Source organism: Vigna unguiculata, chromosome 7 (assembly GCF_004118075.2).
Source record: "Vigna unguiculata cultivar IT97K-499-35 chromosome 7, ASM411807v1, whole genome shotgun sequence".
Taxonomy (NCBI): domain Eukaryota; kingdom Viridiplantae; phylum Streptophyta; class Magnoliopsida; order Fabales; family Fabaceae; genus Vigna; species Vigna unguiculata.
This window is the reverse complement of record NC_040285.1, coordinates 31,386,667-31,407,174: the sequence shown is the minus strand read 5'-3', so window position 1 is coordinate 31,407,174 and position 20,508 is coordinate 31,386,667. Positions and strand designations below refer to the sequence as shown.

The 20,508-nt window shown below is 34.5% G+C and overlaps 3 protein-coding genes across 6 annotated transcripts; 2 read left to right on the top strand and 1 right to left on the bottom strand.

Moving 5' to 3' along the window:
- Window positions 1-1,463: 1,463 nt before the first annotated feature.
- LOC114190715 (lysine histidine transporter-like 6) lies at window positions 1,464-4,734 on the top strand. Its single transcript, XM_028079697.1, has 8 exons — window positions 1,464-1,724; window positions 1,811-1,950; window positions 2,189-2,572; window positions 3,332-3,725; window positions 3,812-3,917; window positions 4,064-4,155; window positions 4,232-4,300; window positions 4,409-4,734. The coding sequence occupies exons 1-8, from the start codon at window positions 1,722-1,724 to the stop codon at window positions 4,505-4,507; spliced, it is 1,287 nt and encodes a 428-aa protein (XP_027935498.1). The 5' UTR covers window positions 1,464-1,721; the 3' UTR covers window positions 4,508-4,734.
- A 184-nt stretch (window positions 4,735-4,918) lies between these two features.
- Window positions 4,919-11,988, top strand: LOC114190714 (probable aspartyl aminopeptidase). The gene is made up of 9 exons (XM_028079696.1): window positions 4,919-5,259; window positions 5,337-5,472; window positions 5,554-5,826; window positions 6,524-6,671; window positions 7,801-8,040; window positions 8,666-8,798; window positions 9,728-9,909; window positions 10,993-11,105; window positions 11,493-11,988. The coding sequence occupies exons 1-9, from the start codon at window positions 5,022-5,024 to the stop codon at window positions 11,599-11,601; spliced, it is 1,572 nt and encodes a 523-aa protein (XP_027935497.1). The 5' UTR covers window positions 4,919-5,021; the 3' UTR covers window positions 11,602-11,988.
- A 1,609-nt stretch (window positions 11,989-13,597) lies between these two features.
- On the bottom strand, window positions 13,598-19,561 carry LOC114191535 (R3H domain-containing protein 2-like). Of its 4 annotated transcripts, none has more exons than XM_028080756.1 (5): window positions 19,048-19,561; window positions 17,506-18,208; window positions 15,755-16,124; window positions 14,289-14,438; window positions 13,598-13,882 (listed from the first exon to the last, which is right to left on the bottom strand). In XM_028080756.1, the coding sequence occupies exons 1-4, from the start codon at window positions 19,313-19,315 to the stop codon at window positions 14,364-14,366; spliced, it is 1,416 nt and encodes a 471-aa protein (XP_027936557.1). In that variant the 5' UTR covers window positions 19,316-19,561; the 3' UTR covers window positions 13,598-13,882; window positions 14,289-14,363. The 4 variants fall into 4 exon arrangements, with proteins under 4 accessions (XP_027936557.1, XP_027936559.1, XP_027936558.1 ...); XM_028080758.1 differs by having other exon boundaries at window positions 14,289-14,680; window positions 19,048-19,560; XM_028080757.1 differs by having other exon boundaries at window positions 15,755-16,121; window positions 19,048-19,559.
- Between the last annotated feature and the right edge of the window lie 947 nt (window positions 19,562-20,508).

The following is a 20,508-nucleotide window of genomic DNA, read 5'->3' as shown; positions in this document are numbered from 1 at the left end:
ATAATTTTGAAAAATTTTATATTTCCACAATATAGCTTCATAATTTAAACATATCCAACGGAGTCAAAATAAAAACATTTGTTGATGTTGTAGCATACATCTTGTTTTTTTTTTTTAATATAATAACAACTTATAATTGCATGTATTTTTGCTAGTTATTCATATAATAACAATTATTGGTTTCAAAAATACATAAACATATTAAATTCAGGATTGTCCAGAAGATTGTCTTAAATGCCAAACTAAAAGACTATTGTCCCTCCTATTGAAATATCTACCTTTTATACTTAATCTAACTTTAAAGTGTGATCATATCTTACATGGAGCAACTCCTTTATTTCACTTTTCTTTATCCAATCGAAATTGTGGCTAAATATTCGTATTCAGTCATAATTGATAATACTTTCAAATAATCAATTTTTTTATAGATTATATTGGTGATATGTGAATCTCATATATGAAATATATGATCAATTATATATCCTGAACGAAAAACAAACTTAAGGCATCAATTTAGAAAAAATAAATCTTTTATTTAAATTAACCAAATATATCATACGTAAGCATTATGATCATTATAAAAAGTCTAAATACCATTTTTTTTTTCAAATTAATCATATATATTTATAAGCTTTTCACCATTTTTCATCTAATTTAAACCATCTTATTTTTTTACTTTGATTTTGATTAATTTCCTTTTTTTCAGCTTTTTCAGTTGTTTTTTTCATCTGTCCAAACAATCACCCTAACCTTTGTGCTATAAAATTGAAGGAATAAGAAAGAATTTAGTGGGTGACATAGAAGGACAAAACAAACATAAAAAAGAAAGGCCATGTTACCAAGCATAATGATTAAAGGTTACATGCCTTTCCCTCGCCGTCAAAACGTTCTCATTATTCCCGATATATCAAACAAAGCTTTCAAAATTGCGATTAGCTTCAGCATTGATTTTAAACATTTCACGTTATATTAAAGTATGTGATGTTCTGAATTCTGATTCTTGTTAATGCTCGAAACTAACGTGCTTTAAAAAGTGGGAACCTTCCATGGTGCCCTTAACACCACCATAAAATGATCAAATGAAGTGATGTTCCATCATAAATTTGATTCCGAGTTATCTTTTCACTGACAAGACCACAAACAAAAACATTACTCTATAATATACCCTAAAGTTCCTACATTGTAACTGGCCAGAATTTCAGGAAGAGTCAGATTAAATATAATTAACCAGAATCACATTTTCATTATAAAATAATTCCTCACAGTCTTCCTTTGGTGTTGGTGTGTAGTGGGTTTACCTCATCTAGCCACTATCTAGTACGACTTGTTATGCCTATCATACATGTCCCTTGAATTCTTCCACCTTCTCTTGTTTTAATCTCAACTCAAAGTGCTGCAACCAGCCAAAATACGTATTTGTTATGATTTTACCGAATTTGGATTCTTTATTTATTTTTATGTGATGTTTTTCTAATGAATCTTAAAAATATATTGATGTCCACTACTTTTGAAGTTTTAAAATATCAAAGTAATGTATTTTTAGTACTGAAGAGAGAACAACATAAAAGAATTTAGTAGAGAAATCGAACTCGTTTTTATCATTATCTGAACCTGTATTTGTTACCATTCAACTGCCATATATATATATATATAGCCACACATCACTTTAACTTCAAAATCCTAAGGGTGTCTCTTTCTCCATTCTTTGTGATTTAGCTAAAATGGTAGCTTCTTCTCTACCTTCTAATACGTTACAGTGTGTATATTGCATTAGTCCTCTTATTATTTTGTGTATCTTCTGCTATTGCAGGAAGTTCAATCAGAGCAAAAATGGATGGACAATGGACCCTCTCGCCGGGCCAAATGGTGGTACTCAACTTTCCACACTGTGACAGCCATGATCGGTGCTGGTGTTCTCAGCCTGCCCAATGCCATGGCATATCTTGGATGGTAAACTGAAACACAATATCACATGTTTGAACCAGTTTCTCTTGAACACTTATCAAGGGAAGAAAATAAAAAAGATAAAGTAGATTGAACTTCTTTATAAACTAAGTTTAGAAAATAGTTCATTTCATACTTCTGTTCAAAACACTTTTAGAGAGGTTTATTCAAACAAGGCCTAAAAACGTAAGTTGTTAAACATGAGTTGTTGCTGAATGTTTATTATCTCTTCTCTTGTGTGCAGGGGCCCAGGGATCTTGATGTTGTTGTTATCATGGTGCCTGACCTTAAACACAATGTGGCAAATGATCCAGTTGCATGAGTGTGTTCCTGGAACTCGTTTTGATCGCTACATTGATCTTGGTAGACATGCTTTTGGACCAAAACTTGGGCCGTGGATTGTGCTCCCCCAGCAGCTAATAGTCCAGGTTGGGTGTGATATTGTCTACATGGTTACTGGGGGGAAGTGCCTAAAGAAGTTCATGGAGATAGCATGCATCGATTGCACACAACTCAAACAGTCTTACTGGATTCTCATCTTTGGTGCCATCCATTTCTTTCTCTCTCAGCTTCCCAATTTCAATTCTGTTGCTGGTGTTTCTTTAGCTGCAGCAGTCATGTCATTAAGGTGCTTCATCATCCCATATATCTATCATTTCATTAAATACTATCCTTTGAACTTGATAATTCATCATTCCTGAGTGCTAGCTAGCTTCCTTACAAGGCCCCAAGGAAGAGATATAATTTGTATTCTTCCAAAAATAAACAAAAACATGAGATAAGACTAATAATCTATCTCTGAAACTAACAAGTTGATTGAAAAGATAATTAAATGAAAGATGCAACGTGTTTGCTTCTATAGTGAAACAAAACAGAAGCAGAGGTATGTCGCCTTTAAACTCAAGGTAGTTGAGCTTTTGATAGACAATATCATACTTTTCCAAACTCTTGATCCTTGTTTTTATATTACAAGTAAAATTTAGAAGGAGGTGATACTCTTCTTACAGTACCAAACTATACTACTTTGAAATGTTCTTTTCGTTTGATATATTGCAGTTTCCAAGACATATTAACACGTGATGCGATGAAAGTAAAAGTAAAGCATGTAACAGATTATAAGTAAAGTAGTGATTGCTATTAGTTTACCTCGGTGTTTTTATCTGGTTCTCTTTATCTGGTTCTCCAATTAGAAGTGGAGTTTTACCTCAATAATCTATGTTGAAATTGAATGAAAACTTTCATTACATGGATCACCAAAGTAAACTCTTATTGAAAAAAAGCAACACCAAAACACTCAAGAAGAAACTGCATCTACGTTTTGTCATTATTATTATTATTATTATTTCAATAACACTATAACTTACTTTGATGAGGTTTCTGGTTGAAGCTATTCAACTATAGCCTGGTTGGCTTGCTTGACCAGAGGTCGGATTGAGAATGTTAGCTATGCTTACAAGAGAACCAGCAACACTGACTTCATGTTCCGGATCTTCAATGCGCTAGGTCAAATCTCATTTGCATTTGCTGGCCACGCAGTGGCCCTTGAAATTCAGGCTACAATTCCATCGACCCCTGAGAAACCATCAAAGATACCAATGTGGCACGGTGCTCTCGGTGCCTATTTTATTAATGCAATATGCTATTTCCCAGTTGCACTAATAGGATACTGGGCATTTGGGCAAGTTGTTGAGGATAATGTGCTTATGGCACTAGAAAGACCTGCATGGCTTATTGCCTCTGCTAACTTGATGGTCTTTGTCCATGTTGTCGGTAGCTACCAGGTCAGAATGCAAAAACCAAGAGCTTCTTCTACCCCAAGTTAGTTATGTTGCTTAAATAATTGTTGTGGAGAATATCATCAATGTAGGTTTATGCTATGCCTGTTTTTGACTTGATTGAGAGATTGATGACCAGAAGATTCAACTTCCCTTCAGGATTAGCACTCAGACTTGTTTCTCGATCTGCTTATGTTGGTGAGATGTCAAAACTGAAAACTTATCCATGCTGAAACTGCAAAAAAGAAAATTGTTTATTTGTTGAGTAGTGCAGAGCAAGGGGTAGAAGACTAGTTGTTACCATGAAAAGTCTTAATGTGACAAGAAATTTAAAAATGTTTCAGCTTTTACGTTATTCATTGGGGTCACTTTTCCTTTCTTTGGCGATCTTCTTGGGTTCTTTGGTGGATTTGGTTTTGCTCCCACTTCGTATTTTGTAAGGCTCTCTTGCTCTCTCAATTTCCTCATGTTAAAAATAGAAAAACAATAATCTGGCACGTTATCTGTTTCAGCTTCCCAGTATAATGTGGCTGATAATCAAGAAACCAAGAAGATTCAGCATCAACTGGTTCATCAATTGGGTAATGATTAACAATTTTGAAGGAAACATTCTAAAATAGAATACTAAATTCAGATGATGTCAGAGATGCTTCCCTCATGCATTGACCCTCAGTTTATGTGTCTTTCAGGCTGCAATATACATAGGAGTGTGCATTATGTTGGCATCAACTATTGGTGGCTTGAGGAATATCGCTGCCGATGCCTCCAGTTATAGTTTCTACACCTAAATTATTGCAATAATAATAATAATATGTCAAATATAATTAATCCAGTAAATCAAGCTGGATTAGATTATCTATTTAATTAGGTCTTTGTTACTTTGATCAGCTATAGGTTGTAGCCTTTTCCCACCATCTCTTGTCTTTTCTTGTATTGGCAAAACAATCTCTGAAAGTTTATTTTGTCTGAGGTTATTAAATAACTTGGTTACTGCTGTAGCTTGTAATATTTCTAATATACTCGTGTAATTATTAATAACTACACTAACTCGCAAACGAAATTTTTATTTAGAGTTTTATATGTGAAATACAAGACTCGGATTAAAACGTTCAATTAATTAGTAATATTTATTAAAATTATTAACTTTTAATTTAAATATAAAAGTGTTGTTATTTACAAAAAATGTAATTCACAATATAAAAAATGTATTGAGAAGTGGGTGAAAGAGTGAGATATTCATACAACAGAGAGCTTCAAAATCAAAGGTATCAAATCTGATGTGGTGAATTTGCAAGGAGAAAAATGGCGTCGATAACAGGACCGCAGATTCTGCTTCACTCTCGTTCTCCATCGCTCAAGCTCAAACTGAAACCCTCATCGGCCTTTCTCCTCTTCCCAAATCCACCGTTCTCCGGGAAATGTACACGGCGTCGCGCCTTCTGCTCCATCAATTCCAATTCCAAGCCTCACGCTTCCACTTCCATCGTCCCGGACCTCCTCCATTACCTGAACCATTCCTGGACTCAATTCCACGCCACAGGTCTTCTTCTTACAACACTCAACAATCAATATCCCTATCCTAAACCAAGATTCGATTAACCTTCAATTCCTGTGCAGCGGAAGCTAAACGACAATTACTCGCCGCCGGTTTCCACATGCTCAACGAGAATCAAGACTGGGACCTCAAGCCCGGAGGACGGTACTTCTTCACGCGCAACATGTCCTGTTTGGTCGCTTTCGCCGTCGGAGAAAAGTGAGTTCGCTTCTTTCTTCGCTTTCTCTGCGCTGTGTAGTCCTTCTTTACGGTTCTCTTTGACGGCGTCGTTTTGTGAAGGTACAATGTGGGCGATCCTTTTCACGTGATTGCGGCGCACACGGACAGCCCCTGCCTGAAACTGAAGCCCAAAACGGCGTCCTGCAAGTGTAACTATTCCATGGTGAATGTGCAGACTTATGGGGCTGGGTTGTGGTACACTTGGTTTGATAGGGATTTGAGTGTTGCTGGGAGGGTCATTCTCAGAAATGGCCAAAATTCTTTTGTGCATAAGCTTGTCAAAGTCGATAGACCCATTTTGCGCATTCCTACACTCGCCATTCATCTGGACCGGTATATATTACTGTAACTTTTATGCCTTCTATTAAGCTAGTTGGTTAATTATTTTTCTCTGTTAAGTTGGTTTTTTCTGTTGTTTGTTTTCCTGTGACTATGTAGTCGGAAAACCGTTCGGTAGTCTTTTATCGTCTTCATTAGGAACTGTCTTGGATCCAATACATTCACCACATAGTATTGATTGCCAATTCGGTGGACATCTTAGAATGGAATGGGTAATAACGAATGGGTTTTTCTATTTTGGTTTATTTAAAAATACAACAGAAGTAGATCGGGGGTTAAAAAATGATTTTTCTTTTAGTGAAATGACCATGATTCTAGATTGTGTCACTTGCATTTATATTTTATCAAATTTAAGGTCATACTTGATATATCGGGTAATAAAGTCTCGTGTGGTTGTGCAAAACTGAAGATTATGGTTATCTTTGTACTGATACAGTTGCTGGTGTTCTTGTCCAAGCTGAAACAACTTTGTTGTGCTTTATAAAATTGAAGTTGTTCAATTATTGTAGGCTATTGTGTAATAACTATCAAAACACTGTTACTGGTAACTTGGTGGGAATTTATCTGGTTTTCCTATTTGGCCCCAGTATTGTTTTTTCCTGTACTTTTTGTCATTTGCCACTGTTCTGAAACAGAAACATGCAGCTAGCAGCAGATCCTATCACCCTCTCTTGTTTGTTTTATTGTTTAGAACAGTGAACCAAGATGGTTTCAAACCAAATCTAGAGACTCATCTTCTTCCTTTACTCTCAATAAAATCTGAGGACACTTCTTCGGAATCCAAGGAGAAGAATGGTGCATTGTCATCCAAATCTTATCATCATTCGCTGCTAATGCAGGTAGCTATTGTCTTTGGTTATTTCAAGTTGAATGTGAAGTATTGTCAAAAGTTTGAACATACGCCATGTTCAATTCAAACTAGCTGCACTTCGTTTAAATATTATGTATTGCAACGGTCACATGACAGAAACCCTGCAAATCCAATGAAAAAGATATTGATTTCAAACCCTTGTCAATAAAATTTGACTTGAAAAGAAATACTAGTGGCGAAGTCAATTCAATTGTTGTTCACTATTCTTTCTGGTTTGAGACACTTCTAATAAAATCATGCAGACAATAATGGTAATTAATTTAGATGATATTCTATTTTAAAATGTTACCAATGTACCAAATTGACCTTCATTATTAATAAGTTTTTAAATTATTTCCTTACTATTCATTAACATAAAACACAAAATACTTATAATACTTAAACAAGGAAAATAAATCCAAAATTATATAGAAACTATAAAAAGCCTTTTGAAAAGGACCAACAATTTCTTCTAAAAATGTGTCTTACAAAGGACCGGAGGAAGTATTATAAGAAACATATTTCACCTTTAAAATTACCATTCTTCTATTGTAGTAGAACTTTATTAGTGACAGGAAATTGTACACATATTCTTTAGTGCATTACAAAGCAATATACCAATCAATTGGTTTCATTAGACATTGGGGAGGAAGATTTTAAGTCAGAAAAAGTAATGATTGTGTTGAGACTAAGTACTGTAAAACAAGATGTTTTATTGCTTTCATATATTAGTTCTCAAATAAAAAGAATGTGAGAAGGAATTGAATTGGCTAATTAGAGTAGCTGGTAATTAAGAAAAAAGGAGGGAACAAGGAACACTGTGTGAAAATGATAACAACAGCCTAACTTCTAATGATGCTAAATGAATTCACATGGGAATGGTTTGATGCCTCTGATTTTTTATTTCAATGCCTGAGTTAGCTTGGATTTTGGAATCGGTTCCTCACTCAAACTAGATTGATTTCTATGTGTTTTAAGAACTGATATACTTTTATTCTTCGAATGGAATTCTGATATAGTTTATCCATTATGATCTTAATTTTTTTTTAACTATAAATTACTGAATTACCTGTCCTTTGACTACTATTCTTTACAGTAGCCCTTATATTAATTCTCAGGTACTATCAGATGAATTGAGCTGTGATGTTGATGACATAGTGAACATTGAACTGAATGTTTGTGACACTCAACCTAGCTGCCTTGGAGGTGGAAACAATGAATTTATATTTTCTGGAAGATTAGATAATCTGGCTTCAAGTTATTGTGCACTAAGGGCGCTTATTGATTCATGTGAATCTCCTGATAACTTAGCAAGTGATCATGCAATTCGGATGGTTGCTCTATTTGACAATGAGGAGGTATTTATTTTTCTTGATTTGTATGCTTAATGCTTATAGATGTCATATTTTGTCCCTTTTTTCTTGCCAACAATAGGTTATGTGCTTATTATGTTGAAAATTGTTCAAATTAGGATCAAAATACATGGGATTCACCAAAAGCACAGATTAATTGTTTATAATTGAAGAAAAAAAAAATACCCGTAGGGCGTAGTTTAGGGTTTCAGTCCCAACTACAAGTATATCATCTCCATATACTACCATGTTGGTAGAACATTAGAATAAAGTAGCAAACAGAAAGATCATAATTGCTTTTCTTCAATCCAAAAGCAAGGACTAAATTAATTAACCTTGCACACCAGACACAAAGTAGGTTATTTCAACCCTTTTGGGGTCTCAATCCCTGAGACAATGTTGAGAAGCAATTAATTCTTCTATTAATTCGTTCCATCCACTTGGGGCGAGGCATCGAATAAGTTACGTGCAAGAAGATCCCTTTTTTTAATAATAAATATTATTAAAATGCAAGATTAGATGGAATTGTTTCCTTATATGACATTTCTTGATATATCATCAACCTTATTGAAGTATAAAATGACATTTCACCAATGATTTTTGGATGATATGTCTAACTGCCTCTATTTAGGTGGGTTCAGGTTCTATTCAAGGAGCTGGAGCACCCACCATGTTTCAGGCCATGAGGCGTATAGTTGGTGACTTGGCAAATAACTATGTTGGTGAAGGCTCTTTTGAACGCACTATTCGTCAATCATTTCTTGGTATATTATCCACTTGTTTTCTTTCCAAAGTAAATTTGTGACATTATACACAAGGGTTGATAACACCAGCTTGATTATAATATCGTGGTTATGGATTGTTTGCAAACTTTCGGTTATTCCTCATGTGTTATAGATTGACCAGAATACCTAATTACGATTGATTCTGGAAAGGCTTAAGGCTCACACATTATGGGCTTTGGCTGGACAGTTGATAATTTGAAATGTAAAATAAGAATGGTGTGGTGTGGAACCTTCTTTGGTTGCTAGATCTATTAGAATGCTAATTTGATTTTTTGGGTACAAACTTAGCTTTGGAAAACAAAAACAGGGAAAGAGGTTAAGCATGGATTTCTCTCTGGATTTAATTAATATGTGCTTATGATTTTGTCCTGCAACATTAAAAATTTTCCTTCTAGTTAGATGTTAAATCTAGTAATAATATAATATTCCTATTTAGGTAAAAAGATCATATACTCAATGGAAAATAGTAATAAGCAATAGTAAATTTAAAGGTCCAAATAAACCAGGAATAATCCATTATTAGATCCTGTCCCAAGGAATATCACCCATCTGCAAAGTGTATATCAAAAGAGGGCATGTGGCATCTTCATGTCATACTGAAAGTTCCTGTTAATCAGTTATATATATATATATATATATATATATGTGTGTGTGTGTGTGTGTGTGTGTGTGTGTGTGTGTGTGTGTGTGTGTGTGTGTGTGTAGTAGAGAGTTGGTTATGTCAATTGTGTGTATTGTTTCTTTTAAGTATGGACTGGGAACTCATCTCTGTAAGAGTCTGCTACTCTAGGACAGCAACTACTGCTGTACCATTTGTATTTTATGTGATTTATAATATTATTCACTATGTATCTATTGGCTTTATATTGGGGATCACTAAAGTATCTTTTGGATTCTATGCTGAATAGTGTCCGCGGATATGGCCCATGGAGTTCATCCGAATTTTATGGATAAGCACGAAGAACTCCACCGACCAGAGCTGCAGAAAGGATTGGTAATTAAGCACAATGCAAACCAGCGCTATGCTACTAGTGGAATCACATCTTTTCTTTTTAAAGAAGTTGGAAAAATCTACAACCTTCCTACTCAGGTTATTCTTCTTTTTGGTTGCATTAATTTATACCCATGAAACACCTATTTATAAAGTCTGAACTCTGAAATGCAAATTATTTTATTGACACGTCAACAATATGAAATATAGGAGCATCAAACTAAGTTTAATCTATTAACTTCTCCTCGATTGAGTAATTTTTCCTGAATTGCTTCTCTCAATGTTAGTTAAAATTCTCTTGAACTACCTTAGTTATTTGAGTTACTACTTTGGATAATTTGTTTGGTTTAAGTTATCTTTAGTTATTTGAATTACTGTATTTAAACCTTTTCACTTTACAACCTAACTCCATCGCCAAGAATAATAGACCAAGTATCCAATGAAATTATCCGAGAGTATCTTTTACCTGTCTTATTATATCCGCCACCATCGGTGCTAGTCTTAACATTAACAATCTTTGTACTTTGCTCAGTGTTGATTAAAATTAATCTCTCGATATATATTAGCTTAAAGGTTCATCCATTACAAATTCATGAATCGGACATATATTTTAAACTAGAACTTAATAAAAATAAAAAATTGCTTTTTAATTAAATCAAATTAAAGTAATTTTATTCATCTACGTGTACGATGCACAGAAATAAAAACAACAAATAAGAAGACTCAAGTTATGCTTGGTGGGGAGTATATACTTCTCTCTTCTAATTTGTTTTAGATCTAGAACTTCCTAATACGAACAAGTTTGTATGTCTGCATCAACTCCTGCACTTTTCACTAGCATTTTGGTGGATAGTTTAGATGTGCATGACAGCTTAGCAATATATTACCGTCCATTTATGAACTAGCATATCAGTTTCCATTACATCAATTATTTTATACTATAAGTAATATTGTTAATCACAGACCATTTGAGATAACTTACTAATGCTACTGTGTTAGTGTACTCTTTAGGAAGCTCTTTCTCTTTGCGAAAGGAACTTTTGAATCACTACAGGAAAACAGACAGTAAAGCGCATGAATAATCGAAAATGTAAATTAGTGTGTCGACGAGGAGAGTGTTGTGTCTTCTTTTCTGATTTGTTGATCGTTACATTACGTAAATTTTGTTTACTCAAATTGTAGGACTTTGCTGTTAGAAATGACATGGGATGCGGATCGACCATAGGTCCAATACTTGCTTCTGGAGTTGGCATCCGAACTGTTGACTGTGGAATTGCTCAACTTTCAATGCACAGGTATCAAATGATTTTTGCATGAAAACTTCTTTTAGAGGGACAATAAAATAAAGCATGTATTCAATTAAAGCCTTTGTCACCATGTCAAAAACAAGTCTGGTAGTCAGTTCAAATACATATTGCATATGAAATGAGCAAAGATGAAAGTCAGACCATAGGATTTGTTAGTACTTTTAAACAGAGTGGGGGGAATCAATTTGTGGTATTCGGTATTTACATTTAAGGCATTAATTTCTCTTTTAGAATAAAGTGCAAGTTGTTGGTATGTTGCCTATAATTATTGTTTTGTTATCATCCTGAGCACATTAGCTGTTATTCTAGTCACATTCTTGCCGCCTTATTGAAATCCTATAATTATAGTCGAGTCTGCTTTTACTTGGATTGCAGTATAAGAGAAATGTGTGGGAAGGAAGATATCGACATTGCTTACAAGCATTTTAAAGGTTTCTATCAAAGCTTTTCAAGCGTAGACAAGATGCTGACTGTGGATTGCTGAGCTATGTTTTATAACGTTTTCCCGAGTAAGTGCTAAGCACTATATTTTACGATGGCTTTGCTTCCCTGCTTCAATCTTTAGCACAAAACTTTGTTTTCCTCCTTGAACTCAAGCAGATGAACTTTCTTACCAGACTTTTAGATGGATTATGCCAGGTTTTTCTTTTGCAATTCTTTTTAATTGCCCAAAAAGGGGTACTTGTAAATACGTTAAATTAAAGCATGGCTTTTCTTGTCAGCGGTTCTTACAATGTCAGAGTAGATAGTTAGAGTGGCACCTTGAAATCTCAAAGTCTATTCTCATATTTAACACTAGTAGTCCTGTTTTTCACTTGGAGCCTAGTCAGTAATTGTTTTCCTATGAAATGCATATTATTTCTAATGAAAATGTTTCAAGCGATGCACCAGCAACACAAATGTATGGTGAGGGATAACTTTATTTTCTGGTAGAATTATAATGTGCTAATGAAATTGCTACCCGATTATGGATATTCGAATTTTAAACCTAAGAACTCAGACCTCTAACAAGTAATTACATCATGATATCCTGAGTCACCGACTTGGAAGCTACTATTTTGAAATAGGCTTATTTTATGTCCAATTAAGTGCAGACTCCATTGCTCTAACCTCAGTCGTTCATAAAACACAGGACAGTCTCCTAACAATATCGTTCTTTGTCCGTTATCAATAGTGGTTTAACTTTATTGCGGAGATCAATTTTAGGAGTCCCGTATACTCACTGATGTGGTATTTAAGTTTGAAAATTTTCTCAACTGAGACTAGTATTTTCAGTTTCACTTTTTTCTCTTTTTGTTTACATACTCGTACATTTTTTGTCTATGAACACCCAAGAACACTTTATGAGGGCACTTTTATCAAAATATAGTAAAAAAAAAATCTTATTAGAAGTTATTTGACAGACTTTCAATACGTAAAAATGATTAAATTATTAGAAGTTAGAGGCTTTGATTGTTTAAACTGCCAAAAAAAAAAGTTAGAAATGTTGTAATTGTTTATGAAAACTTGAAACTGTTTCATTTTATTTATAATTATAGAAATACAATTAAATGGTGTCTAGAATTTCAATTTTTTGAGAAATTACTCAATAGAGCCTAAAATAATCAAAAGTATGCTGTCAATTCTTTTCAAAATCTCAAAATCTTGAACTTCATAATACGATAAAATATTTAAAATATAATATTATTTTTTATCAAAAGTATCAAACAAAGGGACTCTAAAATATGTACTTAAAATCAACTTTACTCATCAAGATTTTCAAATTAAACCACGCCCAAACACAGTTGGTGTTTTGTCATTTTATATAGTAAAATGATTAAATATTGGCTACCTTACAACTAGTTACTACTTGCAATCAACCCGGCAACACTTATCCCTTTGTTTGAACTATGAAAACAAGAAAATGTAAAGATAAATTGTTTTAGGCATGCTCTCCTTTTTTTACTTTCATTTTAATGAAACCAAAAAATAAAAACTTCTATGAATTCTTTCTTTTAGCGAAAAACTCAGACCACAGATAATCCTATATACGTTCCTGCTTCAACATGTAATACTGTAAAATGAAACACCAAAAGACACTTGTGAAAAACTAGTAGCAATCCCGCCACGTGGAGGAATCTTATGACGATACCTGGTTGTGGGTATGGACAACTCCTGGTTACACCTCCAATTCTGCAAGTTGTGACAGATGTGGCAGCAACCGAACGCGTTGAGCCAAACACACTCCGCATTCCATCACTGCTTTTATCTTTTATTTTATTTTACTTTTGAGGATGATCAGCAAGTTAATTTGGATGTTTCTTTTGATGCATTAATTGTACTAACTATTAATCTCGAAAACAATGAATGGGTTTTTTTTCATAAACTACATTGTAAATAAATTATCTATAAGAGACATCGCCAAGTTCAACATTCACCACCCCTCTCACTCCCACCAATACGGGGCATCGGTTATCTCATTGAATGCACATTAAAGAATGTAGGAAATAGGCGATACTCTAAAAAATTGATAATATATGTAAGATAATAAGGAAATCCAGAAAAAGAAATGTTAGAACTGAGTGAAATATACAAACTCAAATCTATAGTTAGTCATGTATTATACATGAGGTCAAGGATAATTCACCAGACGATATTGTAAATTATAGCGACTCATGACTAAAGCTTGGAAAATTCAGTTAAATCTCAGCATCAAAAGTTGCTGCAACCTCAAGGCAAATGACGTACTACTCTTTAACTGAAACCCCTAAAGCTTGTTGAGGGAGCTGTAGCCAAAACAACAAAATCACAAAATATAAAATTAAATAAATTCCTTCAAAGGTCGTTTTAACAAATGCTTCATTTGCAATCATCATGTGCTTGACAAGCGCTAAGCTAATGTAAAATTTGCTTTGCACTGTTAACTATAAGAGATTAAAGAAGATGAAAGAGAATGAAACACTACTTTATGTTTAACTGAGATGTATTACAATGTATTGATGCGTTCATAAAATCAAATGTTTACTTGCATTACACATAATCTTTAGCTAATTAATTAGAAAAGCAAATCATGGCACGATAAGTAAATATGATATCTGGTCCTGACAGATTATGAGGAAATAACGAAACTTAGAATACTCTATAAGAATTTAAAAGATATGATAAAATATTTTTATATATACTAACACATACCTTCATCCAAGTCAAGAACAAACTTTTTTGGCTCCGTTTCCTGTGAAGAAGTCCTCATGATCAACAGTAGACGCTCTAAAAGCTCCTCAAGAAATTCAATTGTCTACAAGAGACACATTCACGGACTGGTGGAAGATGCAGGAAGCATCCCTGTAAAGCCGAGATTGGAAGGATAGATCAATGCTGGTAGGATGATCTTTCGGAAATATGCAAATTCATTCCAACCAAACTCAGCCTATATGCCTGCACTCCAATCAGCTAAAAGAAAATTGGAGCTTCAGCAGCCCAAGATCTTACATCTTGTACCCTGGCTGACTGGGTGCAGGCATGGCCCATGCCCCTCACCGGGGCCGGGCCAATCCAAAACTTGCATCAGGTGGGGGCTGATGAGACTGCAGTATCAAGTAAATGAAAGAGTGGAATTTTCAATATCCAAAACAAAGCCAAAAAAACGACAGATTTCTACGCTATTAACACACGATGTGTAACATAAACATACATCATATTAGTAAAAAATCACATGGCATTATGGCAGCGTAGATGGAATTAAATTGAATTTACAACACATAAGAGAGAGGTGCTGCTCAATACACTTCTTAAAAGGACACCAATTAAGAAGACTAAACAGACAATTTTCAAGTGTAATCCAAGAAAAGGTAAAGCAAAAACTTGCTTTGTAATGCAAGATAATACATAGTTTAAATTGCAGTGTAAAAATCCTCGCAGTTTTGGGGATCCTTTAAATAAGTACTTTGACAGAACTTACCTCCAAAGTTTAAAAATGCCAAGTGTGATTGAAATTATATATGCTAGTACTGAAAGTTTTGTAATTACTAACATGATACATGGCTAATATCATTGTTCTAGTGTCATGTTGTGATCGATATCTGTGTACATAATGTAATATACAAAAGTTGCACTACCAAAGTTACTTTGAAATGCTGCATATGTCTATGAAATTTGCTTTTTATTTAAAAGGTTCAATCTGTTTACATGGTTAAATCAAATAAATTCTCAATTGAAAAGAAACCTCAACATCTTAAGGTTACTATTTAATTAGAAAATACAGTATCACTTTTCAATAGAGCTTTATTTCTCTATAACTGATCAAATGGTTCTATTATAATTTTATAGAACATTAAAATTTGCATAATTATGTCCATACATGTATATCAATCAAATTGGCAGACTATGGAACATAACTTGCATCACGGTTTTATAGACACTCATTTATTATTAGAATGCTGATCTACATCTCTATATAACTGCCATCAAATTCCTTTAATGGCTTTGAACAACATGGACATTTATGTAACTAAAGCTTTATACAATAATTTTAAATTGCTTTCTTTTTGTTCATGTTAGAACAAAACATATCACAAGCAAAACATTAAGCAACTAACAAGAAAACTATTGACCATATCAAAACACGGTACATAGATTGGAGGTTATGGTTGTCATTATACCTGTGCAAAGGGTTGGTGAACATGTTCGTGATGGATAAACGGCATTCCAGGGCGCTGACAGGGATACTGAGATGAATGCAGATACATGGTTGATGATGAGTGTGCACCAACTTGATTAGGATTAAATGGGGGCATCATGGTCTCAGGATGTCCATATCCAAGTCCAGCAGGTGCTGATTGTGCAGCCCATGGCCCGGGTATATGCTGTGGAAGAGGTCGTGGTTGGTGTTCAGCAGAAAGCTGGGGTCTGTGAGAGGATCCAAGTTGTGGAAACTCAGTGTTGTAATTCAATACTGCCGTATACATTGGCTGTATAGCATATGATCCTCCATTGAACCCAAAACCAGGATCAAATCTTTGCATGTACCTGCTATACAAGTTATAAGTAGATTACTAGGCTAATTCATGCATTAAATATAACTCAGTTTTTATCTTGCATACAATCACATGCTAAATAACAAAGAAACTGACAAGTTCCTTGGGACATCAGCCTGCCAAAAGGTTGATTATTATGATAGGTGATAGACACAAACGTGTTGTCCTGGAGTTGGAAATGGAAAAATGGATTCAATTCAACCCATTGAGTTGGCCTGTTATAACTTAAGGAATATCACTCATTGGTTAAACAAGGCAGGCTGAGTAGAATCACTCAACCTACTGACCCATTACAACCCACCCCGTGTACCCACATGCAAATAGCTTTGAGATGGGTTGGATTGGGCTGATCGCTGACCCATTATTAATTCATTTTTAGTTAAGTATGGCCTTTGGTATTTGCTTTATGGTTTATTGGAGAATTATGACTTACTTTTGACAATGGACTTAGTGTGTCAATGAACTATAGTATTCATGTATCTTTGACCTTGTAATGCCATTGGTGATGTTTCAAGAATTAGGATGTTTTTGATGAAATAATTAAGGGCTATGTTTGGATGGTTTATATTTTTTTCAATTATTAAATTTACATCTCTGAAACTATGGTCTATAATCAAGCCGGATGACATTGTGTGACCCATGTAGCCGACCTGGCCTGATGGGATAAGACTTTCTTGCTATTTTTGTAGAAGGGTCACCCTTCTGTAACCCATTCTTAAAAAATTATAGTCAGACAATTCAACTCACCCAAAGGTTGGATTTTCAGCCCAGCATAGGCCCAACCCAACCATTTGTGGCGGTTGGGATGGAATGAGTTGGCCTGTTCTGAAACCCCCCACCCGGAATACAGTCCATATTCAATAGTCACCACATTATTTCAAATTAACTGCAGAAATATTTCAGATTCCTGCTATAATAATATTTTAGTATCAAAATAATAACATAACAATCATTCAAATCTTTCTAGGTTTGAAGAGAACTTGCAAACAAACAGGGAAGTCTGAGTATTTTGTTGACTATACATCAAACTAAATCTTCAATACGAAGGAGGTGCTAGCTGTATGCATAGGACAGTATATCTTAATGTGAGCTAACTGCAAAGTCCAAATGTCGTGGTTATCAATTATTAATTATTCATTTGTTGTGCGGAATGATAAATTGACATCAGATATTCTGTATAAACTCCATAACTACAAGATAAATGAAAGTGTGGCCTAAATATGAAAAAACATACAGAAATTTATGATAATTTTGCGTGAAATCATTTATGCCATCAAACTCAAACCATTTCCATTTATTTTTTACAAAGAACAAAAAACGAGATCACAAAACATAGCAAACAAGTGTGTGACAAACAAGGTAAAAGGCACAAATACCTATCATAGCTCCTGTCATAATCAGGATCTTTGCGATCAACCTCACGGTCCCGAAATATAGCCACCCTATTATTTTGCCTATACCTACCAACTGGCTCCTTCTCTGTCCTACTTCTAGCCCTATTGGTATTAGTTGAAGACTCAACCAGCCCCCTACCAGAAGTGACATCAGATACCGAAGCTGATTTGTCTTCAACCCGAGGAACCCCCAACGAAACATGCAATGAGTTATCCTGCTGTCTTGACTCACACTCTGGCTTCCCAGCTAGAGTTCCACCATTATTGCTTGAACTAAAAATCCTAGCGCGGGCCCGGTTATATTCTTCTTTTCTCTCTTCCACACTTTTAGAGTTACTATTCTTCATTGAGTTTGAATTTGCATTACTAAGTATCTGTGTTCCCTTCTGTGGCCTCTGTTTGATTGCAACCTTCATGACAGCACTGTTTTCTGATGATAATTTCACTGGGATGTCAGCAAGGCGAATAACTGGAAGCCTACATTCAGAGGTTTTGCGAACAATAATTCTTGAGCCAGAACCATCTGGTAAACTATTATCTAGCAAAACCATCGACTGTAATGAGTAGTGCTGAGCCACCCGATGTGCAGCAAGCCTCAAATAGGATGTTGGAAGCTGCTTAAATTCAAGCTGTTGTTGAGTTGGATCACGTATAAAGTTTTCAACATCTTGCTCCATCCTCAAGACTGAATATCAAATTATAAACCTTAATCAGTGAGGAGCAATATAAAATTCTATGAAAACAACACTTATTAGATCCAAACAAATGATACATGCGTGATAAAATAAAATCATTGGAAAAGTAGCAAGCAAGTGAATCACGTGATATAAATAGAACATTTACGTGAAAAAATTTAAAATATAAATAACTACGTTTTTGCATCCTCAATTTTTATTTTAGGGAGGTATCATCACTCTCCCAGGAAAATATATCTAGAAAGTCCCCGAAAACTCTAAATCTGAAAGGCACAGGAAAAGGCCTCTGCGCAAATCCAGTCAAACAAAACACATTATCTTGCGATCAATAAATTAGATAGTTGAAACTCAAAATTAAGGTCAAGAAGCAGCTTGGTTGAGTTTTCATATGATTTGACTCCTCTCAAATGAGGCATTCACTACAGACGTGAGGAATAAGGAATTATATCTCCTGGTGAGAAGGGGGCAGAGAACGAGAAGCACATTCCAAATAAGAATCTTTCACTTCAAAAACCCAAATCCTTTCATAAGATAGCTACACTTGAAAATGCAGAAACTATGACGGAATTGTTTCTCTAACTACACCGCACAGGCGTAAAATTAAACTGGCATTTTAGCTAATTACAGCCCAGAAATTTTAACAGTAATCAGAACCTAATAAACTCCCTGATATACCAATATAACACCCAACAAAAGAAAATCTAGGATTTCAGAGTCTATTAATTCACGAAATATTAACAAAGTAAAAGTTTCTCTAAAAACGTTGAAACAAACAAGAGCTTATAAATGCATTCCCCCAACTAATTGATGTTTGTAAAGGTAAACCTACTTGAGAGTCGTTCGCGAGGGTTCTGAATGGCTTCCCGAAGGAACTGATCGACTTGATTGACGACGTCATCGGAAACCTTGTCGCCACTGGCTGAAGGGAGCGGAGGAGGCGGTGGCGGCGGCGGAACTTCATCGTCGGAGAGACGTTGATGAGGATGGTTGGAATCCTTGCTGGAAGAGAGCATGAGGTTCAAGCGGTTCATGGACTCGTCCAAATCCGCAACCTCCCATGACTCGGGGGCTCCGAGATCCTCTGCAGAGCCCTCCATGGAGAAACTGCGAAGAGATGAAAGGGGTTTGTTAAGGGGTTAGGGAATCGAACCTGATTCTGAAACCGTGGAGTATGGCGTGTCGAGTTTCATCAGAAGATTCGGTTTTAGGGTTAGGGTTGGGAATTTTGGAATTGGGGCAGAGTGAATGAGAAGGGGCAAAAGCGAAGCTAGATAGGGTTTGGGTTAGAGTTTGACGACGACGATAGATGGATGCACCCTCCTTCCCTCCCACGTGTCCCCCTCTTCTAATACTACGCTATTTTTTACGTTATTTATCATCATTCATCATCCATATAATATAAATAAATTAGATATCAAATTCTATCTACACTATTAGTTCATCGATAAAATATGAGTTTTCTAAAATTAACAAAATATATACGATGATTTTCATTAATAAAAAATTTAAAAAATATATATTTTTGGTCAGCAAAATTTTATTTTGGTCATCATGAGAAAGTTTTTATACTCTATCTCTTTAAAATTAAAAATATAAAAAAAAAATTATTTCGAAATCCATTCACTTTGCCTTCTAAATCCATTCAAAAAACACACAAATTCATTTATCCAAATCAACACAAATCCATCTTCACACTCTCCCATATCTATACCTATAAAAAAACACAGCCTTAATCTTTAAGACTAATATGAAACATGATATACAGAAATTAAATTAACGATTTTTTTAAATATCAACATACATCTTTTCAATTGAATGTTTTGGACTTTTTTTTCATAAAACTGATTTTATAAGTGTGGGTGGGAATCTAAAACTTTTGAATTGAAAGAAAAAGAAAATAACGATGTAACAGAATCACTTCCTTCGAGTCAACTCATTCCATGTATGTGTATAATTTTTTTTCGATTATACGAGATACGGGTAACTAAATTTTAAATAATAATAATAATAATAATAATAATAATAATAATAGTGATATATACTTTTGTTTTTCTCATATTTTTTAGAATATCAACGCATAAACTAATTTTTTTATTTTATTTTTAATTGCACTATCTAGCGACAATAACCAATCCCATCTTGTAACATCATCACAAACTCAATAATAATAGTGATATAATGACACGTATTAGTGATAATAGTTGTTTTCAATTTAGTTCTCTATTTAAATTTTTTGTTCAATTTAGTACTCATATTAATTAAAACGATCAAATTTTGTCATTTCCAATTT

Coding starts and splice junctions, on each gene's coding strand:
- LOC114190715 (XM_028079697.1), top strand. Junction 1,951..2,188: donor GCCATGGCATATCTTGGATG/GTAAACTGAAAC, acceptor TCTTGTGTGCAG/GGGCCCAGGGATCTTGATGT. Junction 4,156..4,231: donor TTGCTCCCACTTCGTATTTT/GTAAGGCTCTCT, acceptor TATCTGTTTCAG/CTTCCCAGTATAATGTGGCT.
- LOC114191535 (XM_028080756.1), bottom strand. CDS start 19,315: ATGGAGGGCTCTGCAGAGGATCTCGGAGCCCCCGAGTCATGGGAGGTT. Junction 18,209..19,047: donor CCCTCGCGAACGACTCTCAA/GTAGGTTTACCT, acceptor TTTGATATTCAG/TCTTGAGGATGGAGCAAGAT. Junction 14,439..15,754: donor TTCACCAACCCTTTGCACAG/GTATAATGACAA, acceptor TCGGCTTTACAG/GGATGCTTCCTGCATCTTCC.
- LOC114190714 (XM_028079696.1), top strand. CDS start 5,022: ATGGCGTCGATAACAGGACCGCAGATTCTGCTTCACTCTCGTTCTCCA. Junction 6,672..7,800: donor ATCATTCGCTGCTAATGCAG/GTAGCTATTGTC, acceptor ATTAATTCTCAG/GTACTATCAGATGAATTGAG. Junction 11,106..11,492: donor GCTCAACTTTCAATGCACAG/GTATCAAATGAT, acceptor CTTGGATTGCAG/TATAAGAGAAATGTGTGGGA.